Source organism: Rhinolophus sinicus, chromosome 1 (genome assembly GCF_057876585.1).
Source record: "Rhinolophus sinicus isolate RSI-liver-muscle chromosome 1, RSI-T2T, whole genome shotgun sequence".
Classification (NCBI taxonomy): Eukaryota; Metazoa; Chordata; class Mammalia; order Chiroptera; family Rhinolophidae; genus Rhinolophus; species Rhinolophus sinicus.
Window position 1 is genome coordinate 18,803,188 of NC_142501.1, and position 19,092 is coordinate 18,822,279.

Here is a 19,092-nt window from a genome sequence, read left to right on the forward strand (position 1 = left end):
GTTATCCATCCCACAACAACCTGTAGATGCTTCCCTGACCTTAGGAAGGATAAACACCAAAGACTGGGTTTGCCCTAGCCTCTAAGACTCTAAGTAGAGCACAAATTGTCATTAAGTGGGTCATGCTTAGTCCCTGATGTTTCATCAAAACAAAGTTTATCTAAATCAGAGTGGGAATGAGTACATAGATGTTTGGTAGTGTGACTTGCTTTACTGTAGTTGCTCACATCTAAAGCTCCAGTAAGACTACACCCCAGAAAACCTAGCCTCTGTTCTTAGCGTAAGTGGAAGAGTATAAGTGGCTTCCTGTCTGAGGCAGGCTTCATCTGAGCTTCTGGCTTGGACTCCGGTACCTCCTGCTCTGGAGAGCAATTGTCTATTTCTGTAGCTTCGGTTGCTTATTTCGTTGTTGTTGTTGTTGTCGTTTTGGTTTAGTTATTTTGTTGTTGTTTTTTATCAGAGGCAACACAGTATAATGAAATATCAGTAGGGATTTGTTTTCTTCTCTGTGTATTTTCAGGCAGTAGCTCAGAGTGGAAGTGGTGGGAATGAGGAGCGGTAAGCACAAGCTTTCTTTGTTAGTTTCCCCTAAAATGTTCTAAACATGGCTATACCTGGAACTTTTCAGACTGACTATTTTGAAAATCGTTATTATAATTATTCTAAACTCATGTTTAGAATTAATTATCCCTGTATTGAGTACCAATGAAAGTACACCATTGTACTATGGGGAATGTAGGAGATATACAAAAATACATTGAAAGAGGTCATCCATCTACTAAAAATGTGTAAACCATGCAGTGTTGTGTATTACAGCAACCTGAAACTGAATCCGAGCTCTGTCACTTAATGGCCATGGGACATTAGGCAAATCATTTGACTTCTAGCTCAATAGTCTTCATTCATTCAACAAATATTTTTGAGATTCTGCTATGTCCCAAGAACTAAACCAGGCACTTAGAAATGACAGTGGAAGTATTTTATTGAAGTTTGTGAGAATTAAGTGAGATAATTAAAATAATACGAAATAAAGAATATAATTTGATACTCAATTTTATGCTAGTGGTGGTTATCATTATTTTTTTTAATTAAAGTTTATTGGGGTGACAATCATTAGTAAAGCTACATAGGTTTCAGGTGTAGCATTCTGTAATGCATCATCTATCACATTGTGTGTTCACCACCCAGAGTCAGTTCTCCTTCCATCACCCTACATATGATCCCTTTTACCCTCATTATTAATTAACAAATATTTATTGATAACCTATTAAAAACCAAGCACTGTGCTGGGGCTAGGGCTATACAGGGAAGAACAATGAGTTATGAAGAAGCCATGATGGATATTAGCAAGAGAGGAGGGTACTGTGGAAGGGAATGCTCTGAATTTAGATGTGACCAAGGGAATGTGAGGAGGTGTGAAACACAGGCACATGGCATTTGAGGACTGTGGCAGCTAGAACTGATGAGATTGTCAGGAGGAAAGACTGGTAGGAAGCCCATGCAATGATTCAGGAACTTAGCAATCTAATCTAGAACAATACTGGGCAAATTGAGAGAAAGAGGCTGAAATGTAAAGACATTATAAAGCAAAGTGGGAGAACGAGGGTGGGATTTGGTGAGTGAGTGCATATACATGTCACCTAAGCAAGCCAGGACCAAGACAATAATCATAGAGGTTCAAAAACTTGAAGAATAAAGAGGTAACCTGAGTCACTAAATACACACCCACACAAACACTCCCATATATGCTACAGTTTCAGTCAATACTAAGGACGGATAGTACCTAGCAGTGTTTTTAATAACTATCTTGTGAGACTTTTCCTGACTACCAAGTAATATCTGCTGATTATAAAAATAATAAGAATTAAAAGCATTAAGAAAGTTAAAATCACTTGTCATCCTGCTACTGAAAATGTAATGATGAACACACAATGTGGTATAGAGATGATGTATTACAGAACTGTACACCTGAAACCTATGTAACTTTACTAAAAATTGTCACCCCAATAAACTTCAATTAAAAAAAAAAATGTCATGGCCAGGCACAGAGCCAGTTTCGGGGCAGAAGCATGTGGGAAACCGCTCTCCCCATTTGGCCAAAGGGCAGGATATCACCCTACCCCAAACACCATCTTAGGCCTGAAACTTCTCTCCATGGATCTAAACAGCATTTTTTAAAATAAGAGAATGAACACAATTCTTATCATCTAGAGAAACTAAGCACAGATGATTATATCTACAATTCTGTGCATGTGTTTGAGAGGTGTGAGTGTGTGTGTGTGTGTGTGTGTGTGTATGTGTGTGTGTGTGTGTGTGTGTGCACATGTGTCTGTTATATGCACATTTGTTCCCCTTAGTGGTGGTAAAAAATTAAAACTGTTTATTTTCTTGTCACCAATGGGCATCATCTTTGTAAAATATTAATGACATACCAAGGCAAGTTGGCACCGATCAGAGAACAGGAGGCACAGGAGCCAAAGGTTTAAGAAAAATGCATGGGAGGAAAGCTTAGAATTGGAAAATGTAATCCATTAACTTAAGGGTTTTTTGTTTGTTTGTTTGTTTGTTTGTTTGTTTGTTTTTTCTGCAACTGGGAAAAGACTATTATTATTGTTGCATTTTAGTGAGTGCGGATCAGTGAGTGCACCTTCTGAGAACCACTGGTGTGATGGTTAATTATATGTGTCAACTTGGCTAGGCCACAGTACCTATATATTTGGTCAAATGTTCTAGACGTTTCTGTGAAAATATTTTTTAGACAAGATTAATATTTAAATCAGTAGACTTTGAGTAAAGCAGATTATCCTCCATTAAGTGGGTGGGCCTCATCCATCAGTTGAAGGCCTTAATAGAAAAAGGCTGGCCTCCCAGAAGAAGAGGGAATCCTGCCAGCAGATGACCTTTGGACTCAAACTGTAACTCTCTCATGAGTCTCCAGCTTACCCTGCAGATTTTGAATTTGTTAAGCCTCTATAATCCCATGAGCCAATTTCTTAAAATAAATTGATAGATAGATAGATAGATAGATAGATAGATAGATAGATAGATAGATAGATAGACAGACAGACATTGACCTTATTGGTTCTGTTTCTCTGGACTAATACAACAGGATTTAAATACTTATTTTGAGCTCCAAAAGAAGATGAGGCCTTCACCAGGGTATAAAAAGGAGGAAATTATGTTGTAGATATACCTAAATTTCTGTGACGTGTACATGGCACACCTTCACTAAGGGTCTCTGCTGGTTGGAGGATGGGGTACAGTCTCCAAAGGTATATGTTTACCAGATGGATCATTTTGAGAGCTCCCCTAGATACTGTATTCCTCTTCAACTGATTACTCAAACGTCTGTTTGTATGGATAACCCTACCACGAAGACTGAAATGTTCCCAGCAGCCACTTTTAAGTAAAGAATTGAAGCTGGGGGCTGTGTGCCCAGCTCTCAAAGAGCACAATAAAGTTCCTTAATTAACCACGTGAAGACAGGATGCTATGAAAGACCAGGTTTTAGAGGAAGTTCAGGGCTCACCAGAAATAAGACCTTTTTGCCTCAACCCTTATGGCAGATTCAGTTACATACAAATCTGTGTATACTTGGGAATCGTGAAGGAATTAAGACTGTTTACCAGTCTTACTGATGGGAAGAGGAGGGGAATAAAGGGCTTCCACAGAGCGGGAGTCTCAGGATGTGGATACAGCCTCAGCTTCCACATTACCCCAACACTGGGAACCTTCTCATTTCTACATAACTTTGTCCATGCTGTTCCCTCTGCTTGGAACAGCCTTTACCGTTTTTTCCATCTTGGATGTGAACTCATGCCTCAGGACTTAACTCAAATGTTATTCACTCTACCAAGCTTTTTTAACATCTCCAAACTCCATAAAAGGCTGGAACAAAAAATGAGTGTGAGCCTAAAGGGTCTCTAAATTATCAAGAAACATAATTAATACATTTATCTGGTGACATTTTTTATATACAGGGTCTTTGTTCTCTGCTTTTTCATTGTGGTCCTATTTCTTTTACCTAACACATGACATGTTCTTCTGCACTGATCCCAAACACCGGACATTCAAACACCAACTACACAGTTTTCTGTCATAACTGTCTGCCACTATGTTATTTACTTTAAAAATATGTTTTTCTTAAATTCATTTTTTGAGACTTAGGTACATATATTTAAAAATAAGCTTTAAAATATCTATTTCAAAAACAGCATCACTGCCCTAAATAGAAGGTATTCTTAAAAACAAATACCATAAAAATGAAACAGTATTATTAAATTCTATATAAAAACCACTGCCTATACAGACTTTGGGCTTCAGTTCTGGTTTTTTTGTGTGTGGTTGGTTGGTTGGTTGGTTAGTTTGTGTGGTTGGTTGGTTGTTTTGTTGTTGTTGTTGTTGTTGTTAAAAGGGGAGATTAGCAAGTGTCAGGCACTGAAGACAGGCTTCTCCTCAGTAAATTCAGGTAGAAAGAGAATTGAAAATGGGCCCCTTTTTACACTTACGTGATGCTTAAATGCCATGTTTTTAACCATCAAGGCTCTAGCTCACATTTTCAATACTGATGTGTTAGAAAGAGTACAGAACAGACAGGGAGACTAAATTCGATATCCATTCACGAACGCCTACATTTTTCATTAAATAAGCCACTTTTCTATCCACCGCCGCTGCCCCCACCCCCAATTTTTCTTATTTATAAAATGAGGAAGTTGGTCATTTTACTCTCAGAGAATTGATTATCTTTATATGTGAAATATTTTACCTTTATCATCATTTATTTTCCAGACTTTCATTGAATCAACACAATGTTTTGAGCCCATACCAGGCGTTAAGCATGGGGAAAACAGCCATGAAAAGGACATCTGTGCCCTCATGAAGTTTATGATTTTCCTTTCGCTCTTTAACACTCCTCCCCTTTTTAAAAACTACAGTGAATCAAATATATAGCTTATTTATTTCAAAAGGGATTCAAAAAACTAAAGATCAGTACAACTTAAACTATATTTCAATTCACAGCTTTTCAAAACGCCCCACTCCTCTCCAAACTCCACACATCAATGGTTAATTGCGGTGGCAGTTTTCCCGAAGCCCACAAGAGGGCGCGCACATTTTTTTATTCCAAAAGAAAGCGCGTTTGTGGGTACTGCCCCTGAAGTTTGGACTTGGTGTCTCCTTTGCTCACTTTCTATTCAAGTGGGGGCAATTGTGGTGAGCCCTCAGGTTCTCTCACTCCCCCAAGCCATCCTCGCCACATGCAGTGACTCCTTCTCTGCCATTACGAAGAATTCTTTTTCTCCCAAAACCACAGCAGTTTTGCTTCTGACTGCTTTCAGTATTTGCCCTTTTGACATTTTTGAAGAAATAAGATCCAAGTTTGATGTTGAAAAGAAAGCATTGATTTCTTCAGTGAGAGGATTTCTTCTCCCTATGACTGTTTCCCCTAGCTGAGGGGGAAAATGCTACTCTAAGGATTTAAAGCAGCTCCTTTGAGCTAAAGAACATCTTTTTGAGAAATAACACAGCTCCTTCTGAGCAGATCTTTTGGAGCTGACATTGGTCCCCTTTTCAGCAGCATGTTGTATTTTTGAGGTCCGGCCTTTTCCTCGGAGTTCTACATTCTGAATTGACAAGCTTTTGATCTCAGACATTGGAGAATACACTCCCAGACCAACCCTCCCCACAAACCATGATCCAAGACACACGTCCAATAGTTTCCCCAAGTTCTTTGCCTGGTGGGTGGCCCTAGAACCTTAGCCCTCACCCTTTATTTGGTTCCAAAGTCCTCCTACTTCCAAATATCCATTCTGAGCTTTTCTTGGGAGTCAGCAAAAACAGTAATAAAATAAATTGTAAATATGCACATGGCTATGAAATTACCTTTTGGATCAGCTCCTCTGCTGTTGGCATGGGAAAGACTGGGGACATGGCTTGAGTAGAAAGAATGGGGAAGGGGCCTTGCCCACCCTTTCTGTGAATCTCAATCAGCCGGCTCTACAAGGAAATGAACAACTGTTTTGTTGCTTTTCTTTTTTTTTTTTTAAGAAAGGTGTCAGAAGTCTTCTGAGGCTACAGCTTTATGCAAATATGCTACTCAAGAAGAAGGCTTTAGGGTAGAGTTATTTATATCCCACAGGCATTACACATATGAAAGGTGAAACTGTGAATCTGAATTTCCAGGAGTGGATCTTCTCATGATGAGCAGGTCCTTACAGTTAGCTATTTTGGTGGCACACAATTCCCATATCTGACTGTCCAATCGTTCTAGGCAGGAGACTGCCTAATCCTTCAATAATTTTAGAATGACCCCATATGTTTCGTTCCCTTGGGATTTCATGACCTGAACTTCTGGGGATTAGATTTACTACTACCTTAGATTCTTAGTAAGAGGTGCAGTCATTTCTTTTTCTCCTAAACAGGTACAGCACTCAGTCATTAAAAGGTAATCACGTGGCACAGTTAGTACCCTTTCTCTTTGATGTTGACTCTGGAATTAGCAAAGAAAATGGCCATTTCTCTAGGAATTATTGCCCTGCTCTGTGGATCACCCTACCCAGAAATATAGACCATTTCCCCTACATTGAAATATACAATAATCACTTCAGGAAATTGCTTTCCCTATTGGAAACTGAGAGCTCACATAGGAATGTTTCCACAGCACAGCTGATGATAATTACGATTCACTGAAATTTCAGTTTTCTTTGATTGTGACATAAAAACTGGGACATAAATTAAAACCCAATTATCCTTTAAGTGTAATTGGGGTTATAAAACCAAGAGACTGTGAGTCAGTGTGTCGCTATCACAGGAGTACAATGTCTGATGGAATGGTATGTGTTCTGTCTCCCAAAGCAGCCTTTCATATGAAATGATTGGGGATGAGGGGATCTCTGCCCAGGGCATGCCAAGAGAGTATAGCAGACTTGGAAATTCAGCTTGCAGAAATCCAGTGAGTGTCCAGGACATTTTGGAACAATTTAAATGTGCTAAAATGACAACAGGAAAATCCTGGCCTTCACCTGGGAAGGTGCCTGGTGATGGAGCAAGGCGCACAGCAACAAGATTCCAGCAGGTACTTGATGCTGTGCACTTGGAAATGGCAGTTCTGTCTACGTGGGAGATAGGGCAGCTCTTTGGTTATATAAGCTACATCATCAAAGTCCATAATAGGAGGATGGACTTTGCTTTTCAAAAGGGCCTGATCCACAAAAGCAGCAGAAAAAGGAGATCTTTGGTAAATCAAGTCATAAGTTAAGTGCATGAAGCGGGGGTCATTAAGGAAGTCTTGGATTATTATTTAAGCATAAATTGCCCACCCACCTGTAGCTGCCTACCTGGCCACCTCTTGCTGATGCATTATTTGTGGACTCTTCGGGTCAGATCATATCCACTGAAACTTCCCAACCTTGTACCCAAAGCCTCTCATGAACCATCCCTCTTCCCTGTTCTGGAGTTTCAAAAGGGTTTCACTTCCTTGTTTTTCCAGAGAATTTGTTACTCCCTTACAGTGTGCACTGTTCATATTTTTAAAAGAGCACATACCCACCATGTGACAGTGACATTTTCCTCTCTGTCCCTGCCACGCAGCTGAAAGCCCCTGTGGGGCCTTGACCATGATGAAGGTAGTCAGGCACATAGTAGGCACTCACTAAACAACGCTGAATTTGAGCACCATTGAAATGACATAAATCCAAAGTTCCAACTTTTCTTTCTGGAAGGTAAGTCTTGCCTCAAGTTACTAACTACAGAGAAGACTTGACCAAACCGAGCGCCCTTCTAAAGCCAGCCAGGTTTTCCTTTGAGGGCACTCATCTCTGCAAACAACTTCCTATCCACAGGACAACATCAAGATCTGGACTAGGGTTTCCAGCAGACCCTTGTCCAGTTGATGCCTCAGTATCACCGTGTCCCCTGAAAATCATAAGAGGAAAAAATGCAAAGTCCAGGTTATTTCCTCCATCCCTGAGAAAGCACGCCAAGAGAGAAGTCTAGGGAAAGTCTGATCTGGGCTTTTACAATCTTATTTCATAATCTGTTTTCTTATCTACTACCTCGCAAAACCAAAGGAAAATTGGTACAAACCGGATCCACAAAGGATAGAATGTGGTTCTCAACGGCAAAGACAAGTGTACATTATAAATAGCAAAACAGCTGGCTTGGACCATGTTGTCGGCCACTCATCCAGTTGAGGGATTTGAATGACATCATAACCCTTGAGAGGGTATTGCTAGCCAGCTGGTGTTATTTAGAATATACAAACATTGGAGAAAAACACACACGCACACACACATACACACACAGTTTCAAGTAATGTAGAAAAATATGAACAATGAGAAAATAGTTTGCCCCTCAAGTGCCCTTCCCCTGGGGGTGGGGGGTGGGGGGGGTTGATAGGCAGCCTCATAGAGGAAGGAAGAAAAAGATTTTATTTTTTCAGTTGGCTTTACAGCTCAGCACAATCTTTGCCCTGTCACGGGCAAAAAGCGCGAGACGGTGTCCTAAAGGGAGCCAATTGCAATACTGCCTGCCCCTTTTCTAGGTTCTAGGAAATGAGATCATTCCCCTCGCTTGGCAACTAGGACAAGGGGTCACCCCAGCGCTGCCTTCCAATCTAGTTTACCCCAGTCATTTTAGGGTTAAAATCATAGGGTTTGCTTGGGGTGGTCTTGTCTTCATTTCTTTTTTGTTTTTTAATTTTGCATTTGCTCTAGAATATAAAAGCGCTCACCCATCCCCCACATATCTTCGTTTAATTCTGATAAGGTGTATTAACAGATGTGTATGTCTTCGTGCCCAGGAGAAAGTTCATCAGGGAGCAGACCCTCATTTTCTACCGCAGTATCAGTATTTTCATGTCTGCTCACCCTGTCACTAACACACATTCTATTAAGGGGGGGAAAAAAAAAAAAGAAATGCTTCTGTGCTCTAGTTTTAAAATGCAAAGGTATGATGTTATTTGTCACCATGCCCAAAAAAGTCCTTACTCGATAACTTTGCCAGAAGAGGGAGAGAGAGAGAAGGCAAATGTTCCCCCAGCTGTTTCCTGTCTACAGTGTCTGTGTTTTGTAGATAAATGTGAGGATTTTCTCTAAATCCCTCTTCTGTTTGCTAAATCTCACTGTCACTGCTAAATTCAGAGCAGATAGAGCCTGCGCAATGGAATAAAGTCCTCAAAATTGAAATGTGACATTGCTCTCAACATCTCCCATCTCTCTGGATTTCTTTTTGCCTCATTATTCCTGCTAACCAATTCATTTCCAGACTTTGCACTTCAGAAGCAATGGGAAAAATCAGCAGTCTTCCAACCCAATTATTTAAGTGCTGCTTTTGTGATTTCTTGAAGGTAAATATTTCTTACTCTTTGAAGTCATTGGGGAATTTTCTTTAAATTGTGTACTGTTTGCTTCTGCCTAGGAACGTTATTCACTTTAGAATTTTCATTGTTTCGGAACTGGGAGTTATTTATAAATTGCTGAATATGCAATTCTGTGGGATCTGAAAATATAGCTCCGGGAGATGGATGCCTTTGCACAGAGAAATATGTATGAGTAGAAACTATTGCAAGGTACTTATGCTAAACCCTCTACTTCTCCAGGGCTTCAGTCGTGTCATTATAGAAGATTCCTTTAAATCCTGTCTATGGTTAAGGGCTGTAGACAGTGGATGTGAACTTTGGGATTTTTTTTTTTTTTTTGCAGGTGCAGATGTTTAATTTTAAGACCATGTTCGCGTGTATGAGTGTGTGTGTGTGTGTGTGTGTGTGTGTGTGTGTGTGTGTAACTTGTCAGGACTTTTATTACAAGGCATGCCACATACAAAGAGTTACATTTTAGCTGATATAAAAGCTTTTAAATATGATCTTCAGAGCTAAGGTCCCGGAACTCTCTGCACTTATGCCCAGAGAGTCAAAGTTAAAGTGAAGTTTAATTTGCTCTTCCGAAAATGAACTTGACAACTCTTGCTGACCTTGCATATTTGTATAATTTAAACAAATGCATACTGTATATGGTAAGCGGAAACTTTCTAGCAACTGCTTGTCCAAGTTTTCTCGTTTAAAGAGGACTTTCATGGGCAAAGTAAGGACTTGGGGTTCTGTGTTGTAAAACTCTGATTTTATACTTGGTGCTGTACAGTCTCTGTAGGTGAATTTGACTGCTGTTGTCTATGTACGACTTCTCATTTCCAATCATTGGCCTTAGTTCAAATTTCCATTCTCAGCAAAATTATATCCTTCAAGACTTGTGTTTTTCCAATTTGCAAGCACTTTTAAGCCGCTGTCACTGGTTCCCTGATGCAATTGCCTGAGGTCTCAATTCATAAAATGTCCCTGCCCCTTAGTACAGCATTCATTTGCTGCTTTCAAATACTCTACCAGCAGGACTTCTCTTAGTCCAGTAAGTGGCTTAGGAGTGAAGGATCCATCCTCGTCAGGCACCTGATTCTTCTGCACTTGAGATGCCAAGACACATGCTGGCTACCTTGTTTTTAAAAGAAATGTAGTCAATATACATATAGTTTCTGTGGTCTGACAGCTGGGGGATTTTTCTCCCAAATTAGATGATCATCAAAGAGGCTGTGGCGTGTTGTTTTATCTGCCTTACAAGTTTGGAAAACTATCTCCAAATGAACTTTCCATGCTGTGTATGCTGAACTTCTCAGAAGTAGAGCTAGCAATAAGTTGTTGCTTTTTTCCTGTACTTGGAGCAGGAAGTGGTTTGAGGGAGGTGCATGGTCTTCCAAATGTAATTCAGTGAGTAAAGGTGTCCTGCCTAGAGGCAGAAATGACAAGCTGATTGTACTCTGATTCCCCAGATATTTCCAAGTGTTTGAGTCAGAGGGAAGAGGGTAGGGAGAGGACTGGATCGCAGGTCCCTGCTCATGGTGGCTATGATAGGCATACATACAATGGAAATTGGTGGCTCGATTGAAGGGAAACGATTGACTCAAATCCCAGCTGTGCAATTTGTTCATTGTTTGAATGGACAAAAGGCAGTTTACCCAGGCTCACAGCATACCTACCTGCCTGAGTGTCCAAATGTAACTAGATGCTTTCACAAACCCCACCCACAAAGCAGCACATGTTTTTAAGTCCTCAGTTTTCTATTCACATCAGCCTCATAATACCCACCCTGACCTGCTGTAAAAGATCTGGAACAAACAAAAATGGTTACACCTACAGTGAGTATTTTCTTATGACTATTGCCCTCAAATTTTGCTGGGCATTTTCATTGTAGCCCAGACATCTGGAATCTATTGATATTCCATTTATTTAAGATAAAAAGAAAAGTCTTTTAAATTTTGGATTTGTGAATGATTTTTGAGAAAGAGTGCTCCGATTTTTTCCCCCTGTTTTCTCTGTTCTTTCTGGGTCTCCCTTCCTTTTTCTCGATCATATCTTTCCTTTCTCTCTCTGTTTCTTTTGTGTTTGGGAAAACAAAAGGCCAAAGAAATGATGAGCATATGAAGCTACTTGTTTCAAACTTTTAACTCCTAAACAAGTTTGTTATTGTTTTCTTTTTGGGAACATAATGTGATAAATTCTCTGTTTCTCTGTGGGTGTACTGGACTGTTACCTAAAGGAAAATGCACTACAGGCTCTATCATGTCCTAGAACTATAAGTGCTGATATTTATCTGACAATATAACTCAGCAAAAGAAAGAAAAGAATGAAAGAAAGGAGGAAGGGAGGGAGGGAGGGAGGAAGGGAAAGAAAGAAGGAAGGAAGGAAGGAAAGAAGGAAGGAAGGAAGGAAGGTAGGAAGGAAGGAAGGAAAGAAAGAAAAGAAAGATCTGTAAAAAAATAAATCTTAAGTTCTTAAATGCTAGAGATTTGTATGTATTGATGGGCTTAAATGTGTTATACTGGAAATAACTATTAAATATATAGCTTTGACGTCTAATGAAGTTCTCAATTCAGTAAGGCGTAAGTAGAATACCTTTTCCCCTGGATTTCACAAGAACTGAAGAACATGAAGGCATCTACAATTACAGGTGCTTGGCCTTCAGCATTACTATAAACTCAACAAGGAAGGGAGAGGTGGAGAAATAGGATTCGTAGAATAGCATGCATTCTAGAACCGGCCCATTGCCAGAATGTGGGGTATGTTCTGTAAAGGGCAATTACAATTTTGCTTTTTTGAAAAGAGCAATGCAGTCCAGTTGGGTTAGATTTGCTGAGGTTTCCACTGAAAATACTGAAGAAGGAAACCCCCACCAATTATTTTATAACTAAGAAAAATGGGGATTGGGTGATAACTTGTTTCTAGCAGTCTCAGTGGTTTGGCTACATGGGGGTGGAGGGTTTCCGTAGGACTCCAGCAGGATCCTACTGAGAAAATGGAAGCAATGTTCACTTACATTTTCACCTCATCTTCCATTTTATGTCCATTGCTTATGATGATTTGCAAATAGAAGGCACTTTTTGTGGTCAACTCTTTTACAAGCATCAACTAAACATTTACATTGTGTTAAAGAGAGTCAGAATGTTGGGATTTCTTCCTAATTGCTGAGCTGAAGTTCTGGCCACAAAAATGGAAATCTTAATTAAAATGATGGAGCCAACTTTGCCACTGGTTAAGTTGAGAGTTCATGGAAAGCAAGGAGGGTGGTAGAAAAAAAATGACTGAGTCTGTTTCTCCAAAAGTGGTGGGGTTGAGTGGCCTGCCACTTCTGGGAGGTTCAGAAAAAGGCTCTTTTTATAATGATAGCTTCCAGTGTAACTCTGTGACCCTAATCATAGGGTCCCTCATTTAAACTCCTGACAGTGACTCTTCCAATGCTTCTGAAAGTAGATGCATCTAAGAAAGGTGAAGCTACTCAGGTTGGGAGACTTTCTGGAAGAAACCACATCTCTGTGCCACACACAGCAATATGGAAAAACCTCATGATCATCTTAGCCTTGTTTCTACTACTTAGCGTGAGGATGGAGATGGGAACCACAGCAATTCTGCTTCTGGCAGGGCTGACACTTGGCTGTCTATTGTTGGCTAAGTCAAGCCAACCAGGGGTCCCTTGGTATATTTTGCTATAAAACGGATACAGTGACACATAAGCCCCTCCAAGAGATGAAGTCAGAATTCCTGTGACTTAAAACAACAACAACAAAAAGGCTTTTGTAGGTTTTGAGCTCAGTGCCCTGTTCATGGACAGCACTTTCTACATATGTGTTGATTTGATACTGAGATTGACACAAAGGGCTTTAGAATGTAGAAAGAGTAGGGTCTACTCAGCATGAGCCAGTTTCATTCCTAAATCCTCATATTTTTCCTGTTTCTTTTTTTTTCCCCTTTTCTTTTTACTTCCATTTGTGGTTGTGTTAACTGCTATCCCCCAGGTAAGATATCTGTCTCCTCTCCTCTCCTCTCCTCTCCTCTCCTCTCCTCTCCTCTCCTCTCCTCTCCTCTCCTCTCCTCTCCTCTCCTCTCCTCTCCTCTCCTCTCCTCTCCTCTCCTCTCCTCTCCTCTCCTCTCCTCTCCTCTCCTCTCCTCTCCTCTCCTCTCCTCTCCTCTCCTCTCCTCTCCTCTCCTCTCCTCTCCTCTCCTCTCCTCTCCTCTCCTCTCCTCTCCTCTCCTCTCCTCTCCTCTCCTCTCCTCTCCTCTCCTCTCCTCTCCTCTCCTCTCCTCTCCTCTCCTCTCCTCTCCTCTCCTCTCCTCTCCTCTCCTCTCCTCTCCTCTCCTCTCCTCTCCTCTCCTCTCCTCTCCTCTCCTCTCCTCTCCTCTCCTCTCCCTCATTAAGGAGGGTGGGGGGAAAGAAAAGAAAAATCCTATAACTCTATGTAGTAGTTTCACAAGTCATTTTTTTTAGTCACAGTAAATTCTCTTTGATCAGTAGCTAGGGAATGATATTCTGGTTAATATTCTCGCCAATAATGAGTGCATATGCCATGTATGGGTGGTCAATCCTTACAGAATTTAAATTAATAAAACAAATTTGGCATCAGATCTGGACTGAGCACAAGTTAACCTTTGATAATTCAAAAGGTTGACCAGGATCCCTGAGTGGTATGGGGGTCCTGCTTCAATAACAGCATCTTTCATGTACATAGTAAATGTTTCAAGGTATTTTATCTCATTGATTTAATAATGGGAACCCATAAAGAAGGGGTTCAGGGAGGACTTCTCCGAGATTCCATAGTAGCAAGGGAATTAAACACAGGTTGTTTGATGCCAAGACCTGCTCAGTCCACATGACCTTGTGGTCTCTCATGCAGACTGTTGTCCTTCTGTGCATAGTTCTGATCTGTGACAGTGATGAATGCAGGGGCTAAGCGCATTCATGCCCCTTCCCCACTCCCCTTGCAAGACCAAGGAGGAAACATGACCGCCTTCCATTTCTTTGGCAGGTAAAGGTACACATCATGTCCTCCTCGCATCTCTTCTACTTGGCCTTGTGCTTGCTCACCTTCACCAGCTCTGCCACAGCTGGGCCGGAGACACTCTGCGGGGCTGAGCTGGTGGATGCTCTTCAGTTCGTGTGTGGAGACCGGGGCTTTTATTTCAGTAAGTAGCCCTCCCTCTCACTGCTCTGTGGATTTACAACTGCAGGGAGTGTGTGAATATCTGAAAGACTGCCCGTGGCTGGCAGCCATCCTTAGCCTTTGAGATTCCTCACCTTAAAGTAAGCCTAGTGTTTCAGTTGGGTCTGTGGCAGGTTTTGTAGATTTAAGATGGAATTTTCCTCCTTAGCAGTTTGTCTTTTAACTACTTCCTGCCAAGCTTTCCGGCAACTATTATGCTCTACCCTTACTATTCCATTCCCTTAGATGGGACAACATGACCCTGGGGGGGGGGGGAGGGGGCGGGAGGGTTGAGGTTTTTGTTCTTGAGACCCTTGGGTGCAAGTATAAACATATGGAAATATGTAGGCCTGTTTGAAGTGCTAGGAAAGTTGGAGTAAAATAGTAAGGTGGACTCGGAAAAGAATTAAGGGGGCACCTCCCAGATGTCTCCATGCAACATGAAATCACTGGGAACAGACAGAAGGTGAACTTCCCTCAAAGGCCCATTTGCAAATACACCGGCTTTCTCTTCAATGCAAACAGAAATGCCCTATTAATTTGATTTCCGGTTATTGCCTTCCTTTGATGTAGCCCTTTTCTGGGGTTCTCCAATGATATCTCTATCTGAAAAGGGGTTTTTGACAAGTGTGGGGTTACGTATCCCACAAGGAGGTCCCAGGTGATTAGAAAGTCCACAGTCAATAAAAAGTAGGCAGCCAAATCAACACTTGCAAATAATAAACACAAACAAAAGTCAGTGCTGCCTGAGGGAACTCATCACTTAAATTTACCTCAGAGGCAACGCTCTTATTGTATATTACAGAACAGGGAAGGATAAAGCCAGATGCTCATTCTGTATAATTCTTTGGAATTTTAGAGAGTTCCAGAAAACTGACGTTCTGGTCCTCAGTGAGCATGAATCATTCTTTGAGGTTCATATCGTTCAAGTGTAGACAGCTTACCTCAGTTACCCACTAAGTTTTGAATAGCTCCTGTGATGACTCACACACTTCAAGTCTCTCTCATCTTCTTCCCAGGGAATGTGGTATGCATGGTGTGTGTGTGTGTGTGTGTGTGTGTGTGTGTGTGTGTGTGTGTGAGAGAGAGAGAGAGAGAGAGAGAGAGAGACAGACAGACAGACAGACAGACAGACACTGGGGGAGGGGTCTGTGTACAGCTGTCTGGGATGGGTAGGGGGTGGGAAGGAAGAGGCTGAAAAAGGAGATTGATGATCTGTACTCATCATAGATTTGGCAACAAATAGCCTTTAAACTAGTGACAGAGAACGATATGTGCTTTCTACTATTTGAATGGGCAAATTCCCACTTTTTCCAGCCAACGCTTTAATTGAGCGAATTCATTTCTTTTTCTGGCAATAAAGCGATTCTACCCAGTTCTCAGTTGCAGTACACACAAATGAATTCATTGGGTGCATTCTTTTCAAAGAGCAGACTTGTTTTACCTTTAAGATATCCTGCGGAAGGCAAATGTGTCACATCAACATCACTCAACGACGGGTTGTCATTATTCTTTACTGTGCTGCTACTGATTCACATTAAAAAATGAATAAGTAGCTCTCACTTATTATGCCCAAGGGGATTTTTTTTATTGCCTTGATAATCCATTTGTGCAATTTCCTTTGATCCGCTTGACTAGGTGATTGCCAAACCCATCGTGTCTTCTGTTATGTGCCAGGTTGGATTGTCTTGTTCAATGTGATGTGCTCCAGGAGTTCTGTGCACAGTGCATGGAAACTGGATCCTTCCATGACGATGATGTTTGCATTAGATGGTGAAACGTGAGAATGGAAAGAATTATTTGTTCCCCAGTAACCGTATGATATGCATATATGTTCACAACAGCACTTAATATATTGGACAACTATGATGGAAACCCACTTCGAGGGACTGAAATGGTTCTTTTATGATCAAATTAAGCAAATGCTTTTAAATTGAAAAGGGGACAGTTATACATGGCAACTCTTGATGTTTAGAGTGTGACTTTGGATAGGAAGGGGTTTTATAAGTTGTGTATTATTATTGTCAGTATTGTCATGGAGAGTCTATGTTTCATAAGTTTGTCTTGTAGAATTCTGTGACTTATGTAAATCGTTTCCCTGACATAGACCCTCGTGCACAAAAGTATTCTTGTTAACTTTCTAGTCAACTGGGTAATCCTTTTGTCCAAGAGAAGTTAGCCCCTTTAAATTCCTTAATTCAAAACACTGATGGGGCATCTGCTATGTATATGACACTATATAGTCATGAATGAGATGCCTAGATATGAATGAGAGATTGACTTTGTCTTCAAGGAACTGACAGTCTAGTTGCTCATTGGGAGGTTAAACACACACACACACACACACACACACACACACACATTAAATGTCATCAAGTGTCATAAAACAAAAACAATAATCATGGGAGAATAGGTTATAGTTTTTATATAGTTTTTATGCTTTTCCTGAATATTTTGTCCCACTTTTGAAATCATCTAACCAGGATCCCTCCTCTCAATGGGCTCTTTGATGCCAAGTGCCATATTTATTTACCATGACATCCCAGTACCTAGCTCAATGTTTGGGTGCTGTGGCAGTGGCTCAAATGTTATTGTTGAACTGACAGGATTGCACTGAATTGAATCCAGTTGAATAAAATGAAATTACTTGTTTGGGATCTTAGTCTTCAGAACCAACAAGAATAGGTGTGTCAGCTACTTTGGACAATTCTTCTCACCTCATATTTACCCAGCTGTTTGATAAAACTGTCTCTTTTTCTTTTTTTTTAACTGAATATAATCTATATTAATAAACTTAGAGGCTGCATTCTGCTTGTCCCCAAGCTACACTGATGGTCTGTTTTGCGTCTGAGCCAATTATTCTTACAGGCATTAACTGTTGTCAACAAATTTTATTGGGTTCCCCTTTTGTCCCCAGAGATCTGCTGTGTGTGGAGAAGTAAGCGCTAAGCATTTAGAGTCTTTGAAATACTTATTAGAGAAAAGCAGTCTTCTCCACCTCTATTCCCTGTCAATTAACTCTTATTATTATGTTTACCCTTATTTTCAAAGTTTTTTTCTGGTTGCTTTATTTAGGGCTGCTTGAAATCCATTTTGAAAGTATGGATTTTTTTTTTTTAATGGTGGAAGGCAGTTTCTGATCTTAGTTTGAAATTCAAACATCTAAAAGAAAATTGCCTCCATATCTATCTTTTTTGTTGGGCCAGATTGTTTAACAAGGAAAGTTTTTTTTTAACCTATTAGAGACAGACTGGAATACAATTTTCTATCATGCTTATTTTGTATAAATTGACCCAGTGTTGTGAATGAGCTCATATTTCTCTATAAGCCCAAGTTTCACTAGGACACAGTAGAAGCAACCCTCTAGATAATCTGTTTCGTGAACATTTTCCCAGCATAAGTGAAACATTTCCTCTATAATTAATGCAGCTTCCCTAGACATTTTATGAAATGAATTCCAATGAAGAGCTAATTACTGATTCTTCCCTATGCATCAGAGTAAGAAAGCATATCCACCAGTCTTGTGTGCTCATAGTCCTATGAGAAAAATGGTGGCATAATGGAGGTAGCACATTGGGAAAGAACTAGCTATTATCTTACAAGATTGATGGAGCCCTCACAGAGGGTGGCTTGTTATAACCTTGTTTTGCGTGAAACTGTAAGAGAACAAGGAATAAACATTTAGTTTATTCCTTCAAGTGAAATAGGAGAAGTTAAGCTTGCTATAGATATAATTTTTGACAGCCATTAACCATTTTAACATGTGCTTTAAGGACTTGTGGAATTTCTCTCCTTGGAGATACTTAAAAAATTGACGGACAACCAGCCATCTTGGATGGTTTCAATTAAAAGCGACCAAAAGAAAGCAAGTTTCTGGGGTCCTTTTTAGTTTTAAGAGTCTATAAACAATCTCTTAAATAAATTGTATATGCTTTACCTCAGCAGTCTGGGAAAAAAGGAAAAGTAAATCAATTAGAAAAGAAAGTTGGATACCGTTTCAGCTATTCCAGATTTATAGCTTTTATAAAACATACTTCCAATGCATAGTTATTAAGAACAGGTCTGAATAAACAAATGGCATTCTTCTTGTGTTAAAACATACTGTTGGTAGAGTTTAAGTGAAACTTTGTAATGAATTTCATTGTTATTGATTGAAACAACCTTTCTAGATCTAGATTAGTATTATTAACTCAGGCTTCTTTCATTTGAAATATAGTGCTCAGAAAACTGCTCCCAGACCTGTCATTCATTAGCTGTATGACTTTGGCAAACATTTAAACTTCCTGGGTTGAAATGTCCTTGTCTATAAAACAAGGAGATTTTGTTAAATTAAATGACCACTTCTAACTTTAAGAGACTCATAGTCTAGGTTGTAATCAACAAGGATTTGGTGCTATTCAAGAGAGGAAAACCTTGGATTTAAGTAGTGACCAAATAACATTTCATCTTTATGTTCTTTCCATAGTTTTTGTTTGTCCCCAAAGATAGGAGATTATACCTCCTATAGGAAAGAGGAGTCCATTTGTTTGCTTGTTTTGTTTTGTTTTAAGTTGAGTTTCAACCTCTCAGAGATGGAAT

At 40.1% G+C, this 19,092-nt stretch overlaps 1 protein-coding gene across 6 annotated transcripts in view; it reads left to right on the top strand.

Annotated features, from left to right (window-relative positions):
• The first annotated feature begins 9,006 nt into the window (after positions 1-9,006).
• Positions 9,007-19,092, top strand: part of IGF1 (insulin like growth factor 1) — a 76,519-nt gene continuing 66,433 nt past the window's right edge. For 2 of the 6 annotated variants that reach the window (XM_019732185.3, XM_074326223.2), the window contains exons 1-2: positions 9,009-9,343; positions 14,341-14,497. In XM_019732185.3, coding sequence (XP_019587744.1) covers positions 9,281-9,343; positions 14,341-14,497 — 220 coding nt within the window. In that variant the 5' untranslated portion in view covers positions 9,009-9,280. Of the gene's footprint in view, positions 9,344-11,062; positions 11,179-14,340; positions 14,498-19,092 lie in introns of those variants that run through there. The other 4 variants (XM_019732182.3, XM_019732186.3, XM_019732183.3 and 1 more) reach the window with 4 other exon arrangements.